Raw genomic sequence first — 21,244 nt, 5'->3', positions numbered from 1 at the left:
CTGTGCAAGGGACCTAAATTACTTTGACAATTACAAAATAAGCACAAATAATATATTAATACAGAATAAAGAACTTCTCTTACTTGCTTGATGAAAACCAGCAGCACCAGGGTGAGGAAGGGCCTCCCAGGGGCCCAGAGCAAGTGCTTTCCATGGGAAAGGAGGGAGCCGGTGCCCCCCACAGCAGAGATGCTCATAGGCAGGACCCGGACCCCAGGCAAGGACCCCGGGCTGCCTCTCCCCGGCCCTGCCCGGCTCAGCTGGGGCCTCATCCTCCTGGCACCCTTTCACAAGTGCGGACACATCCCTCCAACAGTCCAAGATGTACCACAGGCAGCCTCCTCCTGCATTCCTCCTTGTCCAGAGAGGAAGTGTTTGCACAAATCCTCTGCACGCTGGCCGCTGCGTGCGGAGAGTGTCTGAACGGATCCAGAGTGATCTACCGAATCTCCAAGCTCCTCATCCCCCTCCAGCGCCCCCCCCCAAAGGCAGGGAGACTTTTCCCAGACCTTCCCCAAGTTGGCTGTGCTCCGGGCAACTTCCTCAGCAGGCCCAGAAGAAACAGCAAACGCTCGCTGGACTCCACCCCGAGGCTTCTGCTCCATGCACAGGGCCAGGAAGAGACAGGCTGGGGTTCAAGTGGCCAAGGAGCCAGCTGGTGAGACAGGGCGACCTCCAGACACCTGGGACACTAGTGTCTTTGTCAGGGAAGTGGGACTTGCTTGATCAACTCAGAAGCAGGGCCATCTCTGGCTCCTGATTATGCCAGGAGAACAGGCAAGACAGTGACCCAGGCCAAAATACATCATCTCCTGACCCAGGGACTGAAGCAAAAAAAAAAAAAAAATCAGTGACTCAGGTTGTCGACACAGTAGCAAAGCATTGCGTGGAACAATCCAAACTTCACTCCTCTTGAATGCCCACTTGTTCTGAACATAACATTTTGTTCTTCTGAACACAATGTCGCTCAGCCCACCTAGCAGATCCTTTTATGGAATGCGTGCTCATCACTTACTAACCAACACGTCTGTACCTTCTCACCCCAATTCACGTTTGCACTCTTTTTATCCCCTATACTACTTCATTCATCCTCACAAGAATTACCTATAGGTACAAGGTTCAGAGAGGTTAGAGTGCCTTCCCAAGGCCACACAGCAAGTAAAAGGCAGAATCATGTCTTCTGATCATAGTCACCCGACCACAGCTACTCGGGAAGGTATCATTCCCCACCCCCACCTTCTCAGGGTGATCCCTTATTCTCTAGCCAGGCTCATCATGTCTTTAAAAGGGTCCACCTGGGCCCAGCACAGTGGCACACACCTATTATCCCAGCAGCTCAGGAGACCAAGGCAGAAAGGATTGCAAGTTCAAGGTCAGCGTCAGCAACTTAGGGAGGCCCAAAGCAACCTAGTGAGACTCTTGTCTCTAAGTAAAATATAAAAAGGGCTGGGGACGTGGCTCAGTGGTTAAGCTCCCCTGGGTTCAATCCCTGGTAGGTACCAAAAAAAAGTGGGGGATTTTCTTGGCCCTTCTCATCCCCCATTTCTCTCAGCATATCTTTCCAATTTTTTCCAGCCTCCCAAACAGGAGGCCCAGATGGAAGGTATGTAGATGGGGTCAGCAAAATGTTTCCATTAAGTTGTCCGTCCTTCCTTCCTTCCTTCCTCCCTTCCTTCCTCCCTCCCTTCCCTCCCTTAATCTCCATTTAAGTCAACCCATCTTGGCCAACTTCACTCTGAATTCTGAAATTTTGGGGGAAAACAGGTGACCGCTACGTAACAGAAACCTGTGGAATCCCACGTGGAAAGATTTTAAACCTTAGTAGTACAATATTCCATCCTAACAAAGAGCCCCAGTGTGGACTCTTCGGATGGCACGAGCTCTGGAATCCATGTGGTCCTCTCTTGGGTATAGCAGAGAGCAGGATGAAGTGACAGAGGAGGAGGAAAGTCCCCAAGGGATTGGGCTCAGACACATTGGCTATAGTTGGAAAGCTATAACTGTAACTGCACAGTAAGGACTATCCTCCAAGTCCCCGGCTGGTAAAGAAAGTGCCTGCTTTGTGGGGAATCTCCTATCTCCCCTCTTTGAACTTTTTCTCTAAAACATTCTTCTCCCAAAGGAACAGGTGTCAGGTCCACACTCGATTTCCCCTCCCGTTGGATGGATGCCATCTAGTGGCAAAATGCTGTAAAGCTTCTTGCCAAGAGAGGGCAGCCACCAGCAAGCACAGGCGCCCATGGTTTGCAGGGCTTCCAAGAGCGCTGGACGCGGTTTCTCAGGCTTTCCAGAGGAAAAGCACCCACGTAGTGGGAGGAACGTACACTTCTCTCCTACCCGCTCAGGCAGGGAGATCCTTGGTTATATCTGGGGGTCTTCAGGATCTAACATGTAATCAAGAACCTGCGTATTTTGGATGCCACACAGAATATTCTTTCCCCCACCCCATTGCTTCCTCATCTCAGGCTTCTTACCGTTCTTGTATAGCTTTTTTACTTTTCCTGGAGTTTCTAATTTGCCATCCTCGTAGAATTTTTTTTGAATTCCCGAGGCTTAAGTAAATGGCAATAGATGCTCTGTAGGTTCTGAGATGCTCCGTACCTCTCCCCAATCCCATCCCGGAGAAGGGCACTGGGTTGGTGGGGGGGATGCTCAGCCTCCCCACATACCTGCACTGAGAGAGTTCCTGAAGGACCTTCAGCATCACTGCACCTGTCAGTGACACCTTCAAGGGGACATTAGTGATGGTGCTGAGGGTTCTGTCAGTATCTAAGGCTCCAGGATGGTGAATTCTGGCCAGCCTCCCCATTCTGCACAGCCTGCCAGTACCTCCCATCTCAGAGTCCCTGCACAAGGCAGCTGTCCTCTGCATTCTCTCTCTATATAGGGCTGGGTAAGAAGCAAGCCCATGGAGTCCTCAGAATGTCCTGTACTGTAATCTAATAGTGAGGACCCTGCTCCATGCAAAAGGCAAGGTGTGGAAGACCCACCCAGACACCCATCCAAATGGACCCTGGACTTGAGTCAAAACCAGCACTCTCAGCTGCACCCAATGGCACACACTTGTCATCCCAGCCCCTCAGAAGGCTGAGACAGGAGGATCACAAGTTTGAGGACAACCTGGGGCACTTAGTCTCATAATAAAATTGTGAAAAAGCTGATAATGTAACTCAGTGGTGGAGTGCCTGCCTAGCATGCACCTGGATTCCAGCCACAACATCACAAAACAAACAAACAAAAAAAATAGTGCTCCACAATAACCGGCAGAAGCAATCCAAGTGTCCATCAATGGAGAAACAGATTTTTTTAAAAATGTGATATAATAAACGCAATGGAATATTATTTTGCTGAAAAAGTTTCTGACTCGGAAACTTCAGGGTTCATCACAACATGATGAACCCTGATGACATTACGCATTATACTACCTTGAAATAAGTTGCACACAAAAGGACAAATACTGTGTGACTCATCTCACTGAGGTCCCGAAGGTAGTCAAATTTATAAAGACAAGAAAGGAGAGTGGCCAGTTCAAAGGCCTGAGAAGCAGGGGAAGCAGGAGTCCTGGTGAGTGGGTGCCGCATTTCAGTTTTGCAAGAGTTCTGGAGGTGGATGGTGGTGGCAATTGCCCAATAGCGTGTGTGTATTCAATGCCACTGAATTGCACCCTCCAAATGGTCAAGATGGCAAATTTTATGTTATGTCTATTTCACTACAAATTTTTAAAATCAAGCACTGCCCTCCTGCACATCTCCATCCGGGGGAGGGCTGAAGGTCCAACCCTGTGTCCCAGTTCTGTGTTCATTTGAGTGTAGCCCTCTCCCGCCACCATGCTCACGTGGATGCAACACACTGGAGTGCACTCTGATTTCCCAGGGGACCTGAAGAGACTGTCAGGACACCAGATGGCAGGGCTGAGGAGTGGGGACCATGATAAAGAGGGGAGGAACTGGCCCCACGGCTCAGCCTGCAGCCGAGCACCTCATTCAGTCATGGACAGGGCCAGGCGGCAGCAGGCACTGACCCTCCTCCCCATCTGCCTGGCCTTGGCCCTCTCCCTCACCGCGGTGAGCAGCAGCTACTGGTGTGAAGGGGCACGGAAGGTCACGAAGCCGCTGTGCCTCGACCAGCTGCACGGGAAGAATTGCATTCACTTCAGACGGTCCAACAGCAGCTATGGCAGCAAGGACGAGAGCCAGGTGGTCCTGTACATTTGGGAAATAGGGGACGACAAATTCATCCAGCGCCGGCTCCACGTGGGGCTCTGGGAATCCTGCGAGGAGAACCTCAACAGCACAGGTGAGCTCCGTCAGCAGGGTCCCAGGGGCACAGGTGCAAGATGGTGGCCACAAGGGGGTGCTCTGGAGCCAGGTCACCTGGGTTTGCATCTTGGCTGTGCCACAGACTGTCAATGCTTTCTTAAACAATGTCCTCTGACCCTCAGGTTTCCCCATCTATAACATGGGAATGGTGGCAGTACTTATCTCGGTAGAGTTATTGTAAAGGTTAAATGACGAGATTCCCATATAGTACTTGCAACAGAGCCTGACACCTTGTTAAGTGATTATTGAACATTAGCTTTTACCCTTTGTCATTGGCACCCAATCCCTAGAGGATCAAAGGTGGACCCACCCATCCCTAAACTACATCCCTGATATTTCTCCTGTACTTTTAAGGGGTCTTGGAACAGAAGGTTCTCTCCACAAACAGACTTATACATCGAGATGCAATGGTGTGTGCCTATAACCCCAATGACTGGAGGCTGAGGCAGGAGGATCTCAACTTCAAGGCCAGCCTGAGCAATTGAGCGAGACTCTCAGCAACTTAGCTAGATGCTGTCTCAAAATAAAAAGCAAAAAGGACTGGGGATGTAGCTCAGGGGTAAAGTGACTGGGATTCAGTCCCGAGTACTATTAAAAAACAAAACAGACTTTTACGATCATGGGAGTATCTCCCCCATCATCTACCAAAGCATGACCCTTAACAAATTAGACACTTATCATAGGTACTCCTTGAAATAACCCTGCAAGGCATATATTATTCTTCAGCTCATAAACAAAGAAACCGAAGCTTAGAGAATTTCAACTCCCACAGTTGTTAAGACTACTCCCTCGGCTATTAAGATTACTGCAGGGGCCTCCCAACTCCTCTCTTCATGGGTAGTGTTATTTTTCTATAAGGCCATAAAGTTCTTAGCTCAGTGATCAATTCCCATGATGCCCCAATGATGGTAAAAGTCTGGGGCGTTTTTTTTTTTTTTTTTAATTTTAGAGATTTAAAGGTTTGGGTTTTTGTTTTTTTTGTTTTTTGGTACTGTGGATTGAACCCTCAGGGGCACCTTACCATAAAGGTCTTGTAGAAGGACAGCACTACCTTTATGGTCAAATGCAGGAGGTCTGTGACCCTAATCCTCAAGGATTCCCAAGACAGTCCCATATTTTGAGGTTGGCAACAATAGACACCAAATCCATAGACAAATTACTTAGAAGCTTCTACTCCTTTTTCCAAGTCCCCATCTGAGAACTGCCTACTTCTATTTCCATAGCTATATGTAAAAGGCCACACCCATTATCAAATGTTGGTGTGAATCAGAATCACCCAGGTACCAAGCCCTGGAGGTTCTAATTCAGTAAGTTTAGGGTGGTTCCAGAAACATGCATTCTTCTTTTTTTATAAAAAGTTTTAACCAAAATGACATTTTCTCATAGATAAGAGACCAATTCATTTTGAAAGGCTTATAAGAAAAACCAACAGTCCCTGATCCTTCCTCATAACTTAGTCCTACCCTTCAGAAGAAGCCACTTTTAACTTGATTGTTTCATTTTAGACATTATTTATTGACTTTCTGTTATATATTTAAAAATACCTTAATTCTCTCATACCACAACATCCCACGTGCCTCTGCCATCTTCCTTCATAAAATGATATTACTGTTCTATTTAAATTGGTAAAGCAGTAATTCATTTTTGGCTGTAAGGCAACTCAACAGGACAATGTTCCTTAGAAGAAGTCTAACTAGAGAGGCTCTGGGTGTCTCGTCCCATGACTAAACACTCAGGGTCACTCCAGGTGAACTGGGCTGCACGAAATCATCACACAGAGACAGAGAAATGCCTTTTTCTTTGAGTCCTGTGATGGCTCCTCTGACCTTAGGGGTCGATGGAGAGAGAGAGAGAGAGAGAGAGAGAGGAGCACATGCTGAACTCTTTTATTGGGGAGAAGCCATTCAAATGAGGCAAAAGGTATGGTTTCAGGGAGTTGAGTCTAGCTTCGTGATGTCTGCTGTCAGCAGGTTGACTGACATCTAGGAAAGCCACACCCATCTCATGTGCTGAGTGGGGATCAAAGGCAGAACAAGAGAAGGGGACACACAAAGGGAGGCTCCATGGAACATTTTATCCCAAACAGGGCAAAGGGGTAGGATTACAAAGGAATAGGTGAGTGTAGTTCAACCCCCATGGGTGACGCCTATACCTGGAGTCATGCCTTGCTATTCGAGCTGGGGTAATGCCCAAGTTACTGTGAGACCTGGCCCTATGATGCCAGACTGAAGGCAATAATTGGTCAGTGCCCCCGGGCATCAGGACTTGAAGGTTTGCACCCAGGGCAGCTGGGGATACAGCTCAGTTGGTAGAGTGCTGGCCTTGCATGCACAAGGCCCTGGGTTCAATTCTGCATGGAGCTAGACACTTGGGGAGGACTGGAAGCAGCTGTGTCACCTGGCCTCCTGCATATCATAAGGCACGTACCTCCCACTGTCACAGAAACGCTGAGCAGGTGGAGGGTGTAAACTGTCCCGAAATTTCTGATAAAAAATCAACCAGCATGTGTGTGGGGTGGTGACTCTTCTCAGGCTAAAACAACAGATAAAAGTATAGTTCAGAGACTGTGTGAGGATCTTTGATGCTCCTTCCTCTAGAGGAAATCCCCATGGCACTTCTGCCAACCCACAGAGAGTGCGCCCACGCACACACACCTCCTTCACCTGGATCACACCACCTTCACCTGGATCACACCACCTTCACCTGGATCACACCACCTTTACCTGAATCACACCACCTTCACCTGGATCGCACCACTGAGGGTTTTTCCTATATCATCAGGGACACCCCCTGAATTCCAAGGAGGGCTGCTGTTCTCACTGGTTCATATTCAAGTAGAAATAAGGGAATATCTCTTGATCCCTTTTTGATTGATGTGTGACTATATTTTTGATGTCACGACAGAAAAAGATCTAAACAAATGCCTCACTGTACATTGCTAAAGATTCCCCCACAGAGGGCTGGGGGTATACCTCAGTGGCAGAGTGCTTGCTTACCTAATGTGCACAAGACCCTAGGTTTGATCCCCAGCACTGGGAGGAAAAAAAAAAGTTCACATCACCGAGATGCCTCTTGAGATGCTCTTTATTTTTTTTAAAAAAGTAGAATTTGATAGACATATTTGGAAAATATTGCATTTTATATTTTCTTCTTGAAAATTCACAATATCCATTAGCATACCAAAATCTCTGTGAGAAAACTGATTAATATGACATATCCCAATGTTTTCCAATATATCATCTTTATTTTATATGTATGTGCATATCTGTTTGTTTGTGTGTGTGTTTGTGTGTGTGTATGTATTAACATTTGGCAAGACTGGTGGAGCACACTTTGAAAAAGGCTGACCTATGACAATAGAGTCATTATACAAATGGGAAAACTGAGTCCTGGAGGTACAAGTGACCCATTGAAGAGACTGACAGAGCTGGATATGGAACTCTTTGTCCTGACTTTTCCTGCCCGCCCCCCACCCTACACAAAACTACACAAAACTCAGCTGAAGGGCAGCAGCTCTAATAAGTCTCAATGAGTCATGTTGTGTCCATCAACCTAAAAATCCTCTGCTGACATTTGACCCATTTCTAAGTATAAGAAGGTCGTCAAGGTCTCTAAATATTGCCCTCACTTTATCAAGAAGGGAGAAAGAACGATATCTTCCCCAGAACACTTTTCACATCATTCCCCGAAGACATATTGTTACCTCTAGGTTGTCCCTAAAGCAAGAAGTTTAGAATTGATTTTTTCCTTAATAGAAAATAAACGGATATCAAACATATTAGAGGATAAATAAAAAGCTATATATCAAAAGAAGGTGCAGACTCAAACGCTTGTCTATAGGAGGAGGTGATAAAAATGGGCGAAAAATCTGGGATTGCCAATACCCTGGAAATTTCCTGCTTCTGGTACTTGTGAACCCAATGCAGTCAGATCCTCTAATTTTTCAAATGAAATAAAATATTCGACCTTTTTTTAATAAAATGTCCCAATTTTAAAATCTCTTTGGAACATTGCATGAGCCCAACAAAATATGTTTGCAACAGAGTGTAACCGGGAGTCCCCGCTGGAAAATACACTTTCCAAATATCTGCTACTTTATTGAGTTTGTCACAGGGTCTGGGAGATTTGGGGCATAAGGGGAAAAAAGGGGGGTTAGTAAATGGAAAGGAACCCAATAGCATTTTGGAGAGAAGGGCCACAGTTGCTCAGTGGAAGGGCAGCAGCTCTAATAAGTCTCAGTGAATCATGTTGTGCCCATCAACCTAAAAATCCTCTGCTGACATTTGACCCATTTCTGAGTCTAAGAAGATCATCAAGGTTTCTAAATATTGACCACACTTTATCAAGAAGGGGGAAAGAACGATATCTTCCTGGCTGTGAGGATCCAGCCAGGGAAAGAGGTTCCTCAGCCCTGAACAAATCCAGGGTATCCCAGCACCCCCAGTTCTGCTGTCCCATGGGGTCGCCCTGGGTGTCTTCCTTCCAAAACAGCCCCACCTGTCTAAAAGTTGATTCTCTCAGGGTTATGGTTTAGATGTGAGGTGTCCCCCAAAAGCTCAGGCGTGACACAATGCAAAAAGGTTTGGAGGTGAAACAATTGGTTTATGGGAGCCTTAGTCCAATCAGTGTGTTAATCCACTGATAGGGATTAACTGGGTGGTGACGGTAGGCAGGTAGGTTGTGGCTGGGGGAGGTGGGTCATTGGAGGTGTGCCTTCAGGGTGTGTATTTTGTGAGCTGAGCCTGGACACTCTTTGCTTCCTGGTGCGATGTTCTGAGCCACTTTCTTCCACCACTCCCTTCCGCCATGATGTTCTGCCTTCCCTAGAGCCCCAAGGAATGGAGCCAGCCTTCTATGGACTGAGACCTCTGAAACCGTGAGCCCCCCAATAAACTTTTTCCCCTCGAATTGTTCCTGTCAGGCCTCTTGGTCACACCAGTGAAGAAGCTGACTGAAATACCCAGGAAACCCTGACCTGGAGCGCTATTTCAGGACTTCCACTGTACAAGCCACCTTCAATAGTTCTGCCTTTTCTCCCCCCAGACCTTTAAAGGAAGACCATTTCTTTGTTCCCACATTCTAAAACAAGGATATGAAATAAAAATTCCAGGTGGAGGCAATGCTTAGATGTTCTTGTCCTTAGGCCAATCCTTGAACCAAGAAAATATGTTGATTTTAGATCCTATGCTGTTATCTACCAATCTCCAAAAGTTCAAGGAGAGGGGGACCTATGCACCCCAAATGGGCCAAGCTGACTGGGGATGGCAGCGTCCAGCTCCCAGGACGTGGGCACCATCTCCTAGGGCTGGCTTGCTGTGCTGCTTGGCCACCAAGCGCTGCCAAGCTATGTAACACCCGTCTCTCTGGCTTCATGGGATTTATAAAAATTTTTCCTTTTAATCCTGCTGGCTTTATTCAAAAGGAACACCATTTCTGAGGATTCGAGTTAATCAAGGGGTCACTGTGGTCTGACTCTTTGGGCCCAAGCTACACTCACCCTTCTAAGCTATTGTGAATTCCCTTAATCTGCGCGGCTGGCCTCCACCCGCTCTGTGCCCTGCCCCTGGCTCTGCTCCTGGCCTCTTTACTCTTTTGAAAAGGCAGCTCTCCTCAGAAGACAACAGAGACCCTTACTCCTTGCTATGCTTTGGGCATGGTTTGAGTGTCCCCCAGAGTATGGAAGAATGTATTAGTCTGTTTCCTGTTGCTATAACAAAACACCTAAGGTATTTTGTACTGGAAGCCTAGTCCTCAGGGTGGTGGTGTTGAGGCAGGGGAATCGTTATGTGGTGGGGCCTGACAAAGAGTCATAGCTCATTGGGGAAGCCACCCTTAGAACAGACTAATGTATTCTTTGTGGGGCCCTGGGTAGTTCCTGAGAGATCAGGTTGTTATAAAAAGAACCAACCTTGCCTGAAATTCCTTGTGCTTCCCGTCTTGCCATGTATTTATTCTCTCCCTCTTTTACATACACTTTCACCATCTGCCATGCTGTGATGTAGACAGAAAGCTCTCCCTAGAGCTAAGGAGAAACTGCCACGATACTCTGGAAACCGAAAAATTGAAAACCAAATAAACCTCTTTTTTAATAATGTACCCAAACTTAGGTATTTTGTGATAGCAACAGAAAACAGACTAATGCATTCCTCAGTGCATTAGAGAGAGAGATAGTGTTATACCCATATGGAGACCTTCAAATAACTCTCAGACTACACAGTGCCATTCCAATTAAGCCTGCTCTCCAAAGAACAAGATAGTCAGAGTGATAATATTTAAGCCAAAAAAATACAAAAGGGACATTTGGGGGTTTAGCCAATGTAAGCAAGCAAGTACAGAAGCTGAATTGGGCAGTTAATGAGACAATTCAATGAGTTCATTGGTATTTCCTACAGGACTTTCCAGGTTGGCATAGCAGCAAGCAAGCAGAAAGAAAGTGGGTCGAAATGACCCTAGTTGAGTACAAGTTAGAAAATGGTTACTAACGTCTAGACAATCAATCTCTGACAAGGTACATTGCCCAAGGAAAAAGAGCAAAGAGAATGATTTTACGTTGTAAAAGAATTGCTATGCTAGGTGACTATTAATGGGTACAGAGGTGGGGCTTTCCCATGGGAGAAGGACTTCTTACATGATATGGAATCTCAGTGCAAAATGGAGTCTGTTTGGTCATTGCCCATATAGCCCAGCCCATAACAATAGCAGGTAGTGATCAGTGGTGTAGAAAAAGGTACTGAGTCTCAAGTGGGAGAACCCTGTTTTCTTTTTTGGGGGGAGGGGGTGCAGTACCGGATATTGAACTCAGGAGCACTCGACCACTGAGCCACATCCCCAGCCCTATTTTCTATTTTATTTAGAGACAAGGTCTCACTGAGTTGCTTAGCACCTCGCTGTTGCTGAGGCTGGCTTTGAACTCATGATCCTCCTGTCTCAGCCTCCCAAGCCAGTGGGATTCTAGGCCTGTGTCACTATGTCCACCAGGGAGACCCCATTTTCAATTCCTGACTCTACCAACCTGTTTGAGTCTGGCCTCCAAATCTGTAAAACAGAGATACTTCTATTTGCCTTTGTCAATAATTAAACAAACAAGAATATGTAAGGTGATTTATAAAAATACTTTCACAACCTTCTTATTGGAGAACTTTTATTATTAGCAATTTTGCAGATGAAGAAAGCAAGGCTCAGAGAGGTCAGGAAACTTCCTATGATTCCTGACTGTGGTAGAACTAGGCATAGAGGACAGGCTCTTAGATTTAAATGCCACATGTTACCCGCAGTCCCTAGGCTGCTTCTGCTGCTGGCTGTACTCACGGGGCTCTGGTTAGGACCTGATGAGGTGACATGTGGTGACATGAACAAAGAGTACTATATCAGCTCTAAAGAGCTCTGCCAGAGAGCAGAGTGTGAGTGTTGAGATGTCCCCAGTGCCATGGGGACCTCCCTAGTCCCATTGAGGGAACTCAGATGACTTTTTGCCACTGTGACCACGATACTTCAGGGGCTGCTGCAACATTAGAGAATCAACAAGGAAAAGTGTCCGATTGCTACACAGTCAAGCAGAGAAGCTCAACCAAATGGTTTTCAGCATAAATGGCTTTTGTTTCTGTTCTTCCTCGAGCTTCGCAGAGGAGCCAGGCTGAGGTGGAAGGGCGGAGGCCCATGGGCACTTGGGGTTTCATCGAAATGAATGGAATAAACCTTAAGGTTCATGACCTTTAAACATGTACCTGCTCCTTCCCATGCACTGTGGACTCAATAGTGGTGTCCTCCCAAATTTTTATGTTGAAATCTTCATCCCAAGGCCTTGGTATTGGATGTAGGGCCTGTAGGTGGTAATTCGGTCGTGAGGTTGGAGTTCTCGTGAATGGTCTCTGCACACCTGGCTGTGATACTGATACTGCCTTATGAGAACAGTCCAGGTGGCTGGCCAGTTGTTTCTGCCATGTGAGGATACGGACAAGGAAGACAGGCTTCACCAGATCCTGACCGAGCCGCAGGCATCCTGATCTCGGACTTCCAGTCCCCAGAATGGAGAAGTCAGTTTCTGTCATTGCTAAGCCACCCAGTCTATGATCATGTGTTGAAGCATCCCAGACTGACAAAGTCACCAGGTGAGCCTGGTGAGGTAGAGGTGAAAACTGGGTTATGCTAAGAAAGCAAAAAAAAAAAAAAAAAAAAANAAATTATACTTTCTTTTTTAAACATAACTTGTTATTTACTTACTTATTTTATGTAGTGCTGAGAATCAAACCCAGTGCCTCACACGTTAGGCAAACATTCTACCACTGAGCTACAACCCCAACCCCTGAAATCTATTTGTGGTTAGTTAATAACCTAAACATAGGGTTTAAGGAGTCCATTAGGACTCATTTTGTTCCAATAAGGTTTCGGTGTATAGTAACTGTGATAGCAACTTCCCTGTATCTCATTTAATGTTCAAAGCAAGGCAACTATGGGGTACAGGGAGCATTGGATCTATTTTAGAGATAAGAAAGTCATTCTTTTGAAGAGTCATGAATTATGCCCCTTTACTTTCTTGGTTTGCTCTGCTTTAGGTCAAACTGAAGCAGATCCCTGTGTCCCGGGCACCTTTCTTACAGCCCTGGGTTTGCATGAAGTTGGGGATGTAGTGGGACAGCTGGGGTCCTCTGCATACCTGGGTTTGATACTGATACTGCCTCTTCCTGTGTTGACCTGTGCAATCATTTTTCCTCAGGTCCTCTCCCTCAGACCAGAATTTGGCTTCATCGGCACACCAAGTAGATATCTGTGGATTTGGTATTTTCAAGGGGACTACATGTCTAAAGCAGCCACTCAAGCTTTTCCATCCAACATAGACAACATGGCGGCTGACACTCATGCAGAGCACACCCCCCTGCACCCCACCCTGCCCAGAGTATATGAATGAGTCTGGCAGTAGGTCTGAGGATACCTAGCACACACACACACACACGATAACTCCTGCCTTTCTTTTACAGTCGAGAAAGCATGATGACATACAAGCCTGGGTCACTTACTTATTAAAAGTCTTAGATAGTTCCAAATCTTCTCAATTTCACTTTTTAAAAAATCATTAAAATGTTCATACTTTTTCCAGAAAAAAAAAATGACTTGAGATTCATATCACAGTGGATGCTGTGTCCTAATGTCAGAGTCCTTGTTCTTGTTTGCAGGATCAGTCTGGATTGATTAGGTCATGCTGCAATAACAACAACAACAACAAAAAAATCCCTTAAAATTCCAGTGATCTAAATCAACACATTTATTTCTGTATCTTTATTTTTCAGGTCAATATGGTATCTCCTCACTGTAGCCGTTCAGGGACCCCGGCTGATAGAGATGTCATCTTGACCTGTGCGTCTGTGATCACAGAGACAAAGGAACGAGAACCAGTGAACAAATCATTGGCTTTTAAAACTTCAGACCCCGTCATTTCTGTTCACAGTTCATTGTCCGGAGAAGGTCACATTGTCCAACCTGTGTTCAATAGGACAACGTTATCATTACATGTTTATGAGCATAAAAGTTGTCTTCCATACTTCCCCTTTATCATTCAAAATGAACCAAGGAGCTGTAAGCGCTATTTGCCCCTAAGTGTCCCCTTCAACCCTACTGATGACTGCCTTTCCTTTATCTTTTAGGTGAACGGTGTAGGAGTTTCCGGAGTGTAGTACCAACCGAAGAACAAGGTACTCATGTTCTGCCCATGGGCACTCCTCATAATTTGAACAATGTTTTATTGTTCTATTGGATCTGGGGGAAAAGATGAGACAGTCATTTATAGTTTTCCCTCAAGTTTGCCTGTCTTCAAAAAGGAAGAGGCAGTGTCTTCTATTGAAATCAAACCGATGTGTGAAGTTTTGATCCGGGGAGTGGGGATCCCAGTTATCTCTCGTGTCCTACCCTGGGGTCTTGCTTAGTATTTTCCCCTCCCAACTATGGTCAGTCTTTAGAAATATCTCCTCCGGGTCCTAGGAGCCCCCTTTATTTGCCAACTCTCCGAGGATCTGTGACTTTGACTCCAAGGAGTTGTGGTTTGTTTCACAAGTCACTGTGGTCTGGAAATGGCTTGAGTATGTCTACCAGAAATTCTTGTTTTGGAAGCTGGGCCTCTAGTGTGGTGATCCTTAGAGGTGGTGAAGGACCTGTAAGAGGTGGGGGCAAGTGAGGGGTATTAAGGTCATTGGGGCAAGAAAATTAATGCAGTTCTTGTTTGACCCTAAGTTTGTTCTTGTAAGACAGTTGTAATAAAAGAGATCGCTTGGTCCCTCCCCACCTCTCTTGCCATGTGATCTCTTCCTCTAGTACCTACTTCACCATGATGCTATCTACCATGATTTGGTATAGCCCAGGGGCCTTTGCAAGAACCAGCCTCTTACATCATCCAAAACTGTGAGCTAAATAAACCTTTTTATTTATTATTTTTTTGGAGCGAGATGGAGTAACCAGGGATTGAACTCAGGGGCACTGGACCACTGAGCCGCATCCCCAGCCCTATTTTGTATTTTATTTAGAGACAGGGTCTCATTGAGTTGCTTAGCCCCTTGACTTTGCTGAGGCTGGCTTTGAACTCTCAATCCTCCTGCCTCAGCCTCCCAAGCCACTGGGATTACAGGTATGTGCCACTGCACCAGGCCTAAACCTTTTTCTTGATAAAGCAACCAACCTCAGGTATTTCATTACAGCAACAGAAAATAAGCTAATACAGAAGTGAACTAAATCAAAGGCTTGAACCTTTCAGTACTTACGAGTTCTAAGTGCCCAGCACTTCTGTCCTCCTTTCATTTTGCAGGTGTTTTATGGCTCTGCATTGGGGCTGAGGTCCTGGTTGTCTTTCTGATCCTGACAAGTGCCATCCTCCTAGGCTCCAGAATGAGCTGTTACAGCTGTGGGTTCAACTGGCTCAAGGTGGATGCCTCAATAGCCATCCTCATGGTGTTCGCAGGTACTCTCCGGCAGCATCAGTAGAACAGGCAGATTCCCCTCAGCCTGCCCCAGGGGAAACACAATACTTCAGGCTGGGTGTACCCATTGCCAATAATAAGCTGACTCCTTCCTCTCCATGGCCAGTTCAGCAGAACGACCGGTCCCCTGAGTAAGTCACTGAATTAATTCCATCGGGTAGAAGCATTGTTGCCTTGTGACTGATGAACAGAAAGGGGATAGGCAAAGACGGAGATGAGGATTTATCCGTATATCTTTGTCACAACCAGAGAAGAGGGTGCACTGGCTGTGAGAACAGAAATCATCTCATTTAGTATGGTGGTCAGGCCTCAACCTATGGAAGAATCCTGCCAGGTTCAAATCTTTACTACTTAAGGGCTGTGTTATTTAACCTCTATAAGTTAGCTATCATAGCTAGATTATACAGATTATAGTGATGACCAAATTAGAGAGCATCTGGGCGTGGTGGCATATGCCTGTAATCCCAGAGACTCAGGAGGCTGAGGCAGGAGGGTTGCAAGTTCAAAGACAGCCTCAGCAACTTAGTGAGACCCTAAGCAACTCAGTGAGATTCTGTCTCTAACAAAATTTTTTTTTCTCAAAAAAAGGCTTAGGGATGTGGCTCAGTGGTTAAGCACCCCTGGGTTCAATCCCTGGTACACGCACACACACACACACACACACATACAGAGAGAGAGAGAGCGAGAGAGAGCGCTTCTAGTATATAGTAAGTGCAGAATAAATTGGAAGCTTTTGAAAAATTATTATCCAAATTTGGTGTCAATGTTTCATAAAAGTAAAGAACTAGTTATTTTTTTTTTTTGGTTCTACTTCTATTTTCTCCAAACAACCTTTAAAGCAACTTAATTTGGTCTCCTACATGAGTCTGTCCTCCAAGAAAGAACCCAGAACAAATTACTCCTTCCAGTTCTCCAGGTGGATCAAGTCTGTTTATAGTGTGTCCATCTAATTTACATGTGGCTTTTGTGCTTCATGAGTGTAGCATCTTTCCTGAGTCTTATCACCAGAGGATACAGTGATAAAAATTCAACTTCTGGATCTTCATAGCAAAGATCCAGGGCACAGACACTTGGAGACTCCTGTCCAGGTCCCGGTATCCACTGAGGTCCTGCCTGATTGTGATTCAGCCTCTTTCTGGATGTCTCTTCAGTTGCAACTGAGAAATCAGATGCCACATGGAACGTAAAAGGATGTTTAAGCACAGATACATCATGAAGAACTTTGTGGGCACTAGAGAACTCCTAACTTCCCACTCATGCAAGGTAGAGAGCTCTTCCACCATGTTGCTTTCTTACGCATGGCTCACAAAGCTTTCCTTGTGCAGGGCTCCTGGGCATGGTGTCCCACATGATATACACGACTATTTTTCAAATCACTGTGAACCTTGGGCCAGAAGATTGGAGGCCTCAGACGTGGGACTATGGCTGGTCATATTGGTAAGTTGTTCTCTCCTGGTGCTCAATCCTGGTGGACGAGCAAGCGGTGCACACGAGTCTGGTAGGACAACTGACATGGGTCATGGTGCTGACACCTGCTACTCCTGTGACTTTGAGTTGGTTTTGTGACCTTTCTGTAGCCCAGTTTCCTTATCTGTAAAATGAGGATATCTGCCTTACATAGTTTTATAGGGATTTGAAGAGGTTATGTTTGCAAAAAATGCTTGGCACATAGCAAAGTCCCCAAGAAATGGAGACATTGTTGTTACATTATTTAAACACAGACTGGCAGACAGTGCCCTGAGCTAGAAGTCCTCTTCAGTGAGAGGAGACCCAGCCCCTGTGCCTAATGGAAAGGTAAGGCTATGGCTTGGAAGTTCTGACTCTAACAGAAAGGCTTGGCCATGACCTAAAAGACCACAGGGATTCTTGTTAACGTAGACCTCCAAAGCATATTAGATCCTAAAAATAGAGGTACATAGACCTACATTTTCATCCTACATGGTAACCTCTTGGGTTAGGTGAAAGTCATTGGATTAAAAATGGCATCGTGGGGCTGGGGGTTTGGGCTCGGTGGTAGAGCACTTGCCTTGTATGTGTGAGGCACTGGGTTCAATCCTCAGCACCACAGAAATAAAATAATTAATTAATTAAAGATATTGTGTCCATCTACAACAAAAAAAAATATTTAAAAAAAATGGCATCGTTCATGTCAGATCCTGTCAGGGAGACCCTGAGTGGGGGAGAGCTCTTATGCATGATTTGCCTAATAATAGGAAAGTTTTGCAAACTGTAGTTCACTGTGAGTCACACAGCGACAGCAACAGGCAAGGACAGTGAGCCATTTAACCATGAACACCTGCTAGATACACTGTCTCAGAAGCTTAATCCAAAGCCACAAGGGCCTAACTGGAACCCCAAGATTACAAATAATCTTACCTAGCAACAGCAACACCAGCCAACCACGGCTTGCCACTCCCAAAAGATACCACTAGCGTCAACAGATTTATTTTTGAACCCAGGGGCACTCTATCATTGGGCTACATCACAAGCCAGTTTTATTTTATTTTGGGACAAGGTTTTCTAAATTGCTGGGATTGGCCTTAAACTTGCCATCCTCCTGCCTCAACCTCCCCAGAGTTAGAGGTGCGCGCCACTGTGCCTGGCAACAATAGACTTTCTTTCAAAACAACTTAAATAGCTCTTTTCTTTTTCAATAAAATCACAACCTTTTCCTTTGTTCTTTGGATAGACCAGAAGCTACCCTGGTCTGTGCATATGTTCTTCCAATCCTAATCTCTGTTTATCCCAAATAAAACATTTTGCTTGGAGATCTGTCTTAATATTTGGATGTGATGGTGATTTTCCTCTTTGCAAAACAAACACTTTCAGGTTTCCCTCCCTCGTCCTACTATCCTAGAGTTTGGAGAACATGCCTGTGTTGCTATGATCCTTATGCTGCATAACTTACCAGGTTTAAAACTCTTCTTTGTCTTTATCTTTATCCCAGTCTGAAGATGTTAAGTTTTATGAATGCTTTTCTATACACCTCCACCTGTTTATCACTTTAGGGCTTCTCTCTGTACTACAGCCACTGGTCCTGAGGGGTTATCACCAGCCCTAGGCACAGTGAAGCAAAGATGAATTTCAGGTGGGTTCTTATCTATAACCAATTTGTATCGAGCTCCTGTTGCTATAGATAAAAGCAAATCCCAAACCACATAGGAATTTTAAGAATGTGGTTTATTTTCAGCATCATTTGGTTTTATAGATAAAAGCAAATCCCAAACCACATAGGAATTTTAAGAATGTGGTTTATTTTCAGCATCATTTGTTTTTGGTTTTGTTCCTATTACTTACAATTACTTAATTTTTAATAAAAGATACATATGCAAATACTTTTCAGAATCAAATAATATGAAGCACAACCATCTATCAATTACACCCCCCTCCAGTTCCCCCAAAGCCCCCCATCTTCCTGCTCTCTTCTGAACTGGTTGCTGTTAGAGACTTCCCTTTGTCATGAGACTGACTTTTGCCACTCATTTATATGTTGCAGTGCTACTTCCTAGGTCCCATAGTATTACCTTATTTAGTTTGTGTTCATGTTTTGTGGGAGCACATCCTTAAGTAGCTTCCTAAGAAAGGATTCAATGAGAGATCAATTTTTTTTTTCCTTGCATGTCTGGAAATGTATTTATCCAATGCTCCAGACTTGTTTGGTGAAGTACAGAATTCTTACTCAATAATCATTTTTTCTTAGAATTTTGGAGACAATGATTTGTCATCTTTTAGCATTATTGTTACTGTCCGGCATTCAATACCATTCTAATTAGTGTGTTTTTGTAGGTGGCCTGTTGTTTTCTTCTGAAATGTCTGGATGATGTTCCTTGGTGGGATTTTCTTTCCATCACATTCATTCTTCTTTCCTGTGCTTGGTGGGCCCTTTAATCTGAGCATTCATGTCCTAGAATTCTGGGAATATTTCTTGTATTACTTCTTTGATTATGTCTTCCCTGTAGGTTTCTGTTTTCTTAGAACTCTTGTTAAGTAGTAACCAAACAAGGTCTCTTGAGTTAATTATCTCAATGTCTTATTGCTTTCCTTATATTTTCCTAATATTTCCTTATATCTCTTTCTCTTTTTATTATACTTTTTTGAAAAAGTTTCCCTTGCACGTCCTGTAACATTTCTATTGAATTCTTATTTGGAATCATTTTAATTACCAAGAACTCATCTTGGTTTTCTAGTTGTTCCTTTTTTCCTAGTATCCTGATATAGATTTACAGATGTAAAATCTTTTTATCCCTCTGAAGATATCAACCAAAGGGTTGTCTTTTGGCTTGCTGTTTCCTAGTATCTTGCATTATCTCTTTCCTTTAGAATTCTTATTGATTGATTGATATTTTCCCCCCTGTTCATTGGTGGGTCTTTCCATCAAATTTTGGCATCCTTGACTGTCAAGTCATATTTAGGGATAATTGAAGCTCTCGAGCAGAACTGGAATTGATCTGCTGGTGGGCCCTTTTTGTATGTGGTTGAGTATGAAGCCATTTTTTTTTTCCTGGAAATTCCACCTCATAAAATCACACATGCTTGTTGGTTTGTAGAGGTTCTTTCTCTGCAACCACTTTGGAGGGGAACCACCCAACACCTAAAAGAAGAGGAATGAGTCTTCATGGCCGCTGATTTCTGCAGTTAGATATGAGAAAGGGACTGGAGAGCTTCCTTCTCCATATGCAAATTTCCATGCAACCTCCTGTCTTCAGACCACGACTGTCCCCCACCTTCCACTGAACCTGCTGTCTCTGAATCTAGAATCTTTCTTCCTTTCACTTTGTCCAAACAATAAAACTGAGCTCTCCCAGGGGCAGGGGGGAGAATGTAATATGGAGGAGAACCAAGGGCCAACCATCCCAATGTCAGTACCCTGACATTTTTGTGCTATATTTGTACCTGAAAGTGCTGACCTCTCAAGGATTCGGTGGGGCTAATCCAGCAGACTTCCTGCCTTGTTGGAGCCGAGTTATCCCTCCTCCAGGTGCCTTCCATCTCTCCTGCCTCTCCAATTCCCTTTGCCCTGTGAATCCACACTAGTGCATTAGCCTTCTCAATTCACTGGGTATAGAGGGGAGCGCTGGGTCCTTGAAGTCAGTCTCCCATTGAAACACAGAAGTCCCTCTCTTCATTGTGCCCCCTTTTGGGGGGCTGCTGTGAGGTTACATTAGGTAACGCAGGGTTCACCATGGCATCTAGCATACAACGATAATATTAATTATTATTATCCACCCAGAAGCATGTCTGCTTAGCTCTGCATATCTGTGGTCTTCTCCAAATTGGTCCCTTCTCTGTCACACAGCCCTTCTGTCTATCCCATAATCATGTAAACATATAAACACCCCTTGGGGTAAAGCAGATGCTAATCATCATCTCACTCACTGAATGCCTCAAAAGAACACTGTGGGACAGCATGAGTATTAGTCCAGTTTTGCAGATAAGGAAACTTACACAAAGCAGCAAAGCAACCAACCAGCTTAAGGTCACAGAGACAGTAAGAGGCGGGGCCTTCTGGTGTAAACCCAGCAGGATGATTCCAGAATCCGTTCTGTCAATCCCTGGGCTCAAAATCATATTGTCTGGTCTGGTCTCTGGAATTTGTGATTTAAAAAAAAAACAATGCAGGTCCAAATGGGGGTAGAAGCAGGAGATGGCTTTTCACCAGGCTGACCCTCAGCAAGAGGCCCTGGAATCACAACCCTATACCCCTTCCTAATTCTGTCTTTTGTTGACAGCTTGGCCTGGGGTTCTTTTGCCCTGTGCATGGCTGTGTCGGTCACGGTCATGAGCAGATACACCACAGCCCGCCTGGAATGCTCAGAGAGGCAAAGGGTACAGAAGAGCACACAGCACCCTCAGTATGGCTTCCCAGAACCTGAGACGTCACAGAGTGTTTGGGAAACAGGAGCTGCTCCCAGCTCTGCAGGGCACACCTTTCTGAATGTCCCAGGCAAGGTGTCCATGTGCTAG

General features: G+C 45.1%; 2 protein-coding genes across 2 annotated transcripts in view; one reads left to right on the top strand and one right to left on the bottom strand.

Annotated features, from left to right (window-relative positions):
• The window catches only part of Glp2r (glucagon like peptide 2 receptor), an 80,082-nt gene extending 79,643 nt beyond the window's left edge, over nt 1–439 (bottom strand). The window contains exon 1 of the mRNA XM_015504532.2: nt 84–439. Within this exon, the coding sequence (XP_015360018.1) occupies nt 84–272 (189 nt within the window). The 5' untranslated portion in view covers nt 273–439. The remainder of the gene's footprint in view (nt 1–83) is intronic.
• A 3,550-nt stretch (nt 440–3,989) lies between these two features.
• Gsg1l2 (GSG1 like 2) lies at nt 3,990–21,244 on the top strand. Its single transcript, XM_015504524.1, has 5 exons — nt 3,990–4,296; nt 13,958–14,005; nt 15,109–15,261; nt 16,606–16,717; nt 21,010–21,244. Exons 1-5 carry the CDS (start codon nt 3,990–3,992, stop codon nt 21,242–21,244), a joined length of 855 nt encoding a protein of 284 aa, XP_015360010.1.

This window comes from Marmota marmota, unplaced genomic scaffold (genome assembly GCF_001458135.2).
Source record: "Marmota marmota marmota unplaced genomic scaffold, marMar, whole genome shotgun sequence".
Taxonomy (NCBI): Eukaryota; Metazoa; Chordata; class Mammalia; order Rodentia; family Sciuridae; genus Marmota; species Marmota marmota.
Note: the sequence above shows the minus strand (reverse complement) of the source record. Positions and strands in the feature narration are given on the sequence as shown.

Coding starts and splice junctions, on each gene's coding strand:
- Gsg1l2 (XM_015504524.1), top strand. CDS start 3,990: ATGGACAGGGCCAGGCGGCAGCAGGCACTGACCCTCCTCCCCATCTGC. Junction 15,262..16,605: donor CATCCTCATGGTGTTCGCAG/GTACTCTCCGGC, acceptor TTCCTTGTGCAG/GGCTCCTGGGCATGGTGTCC. Junction 16,718..21,009: donor GACTATGGCTGGTCATATTG/GTAAGTTGTTCT, acceptor TTTTGTTGACAG/CTTGGCCTGGGGTTCTTTTG.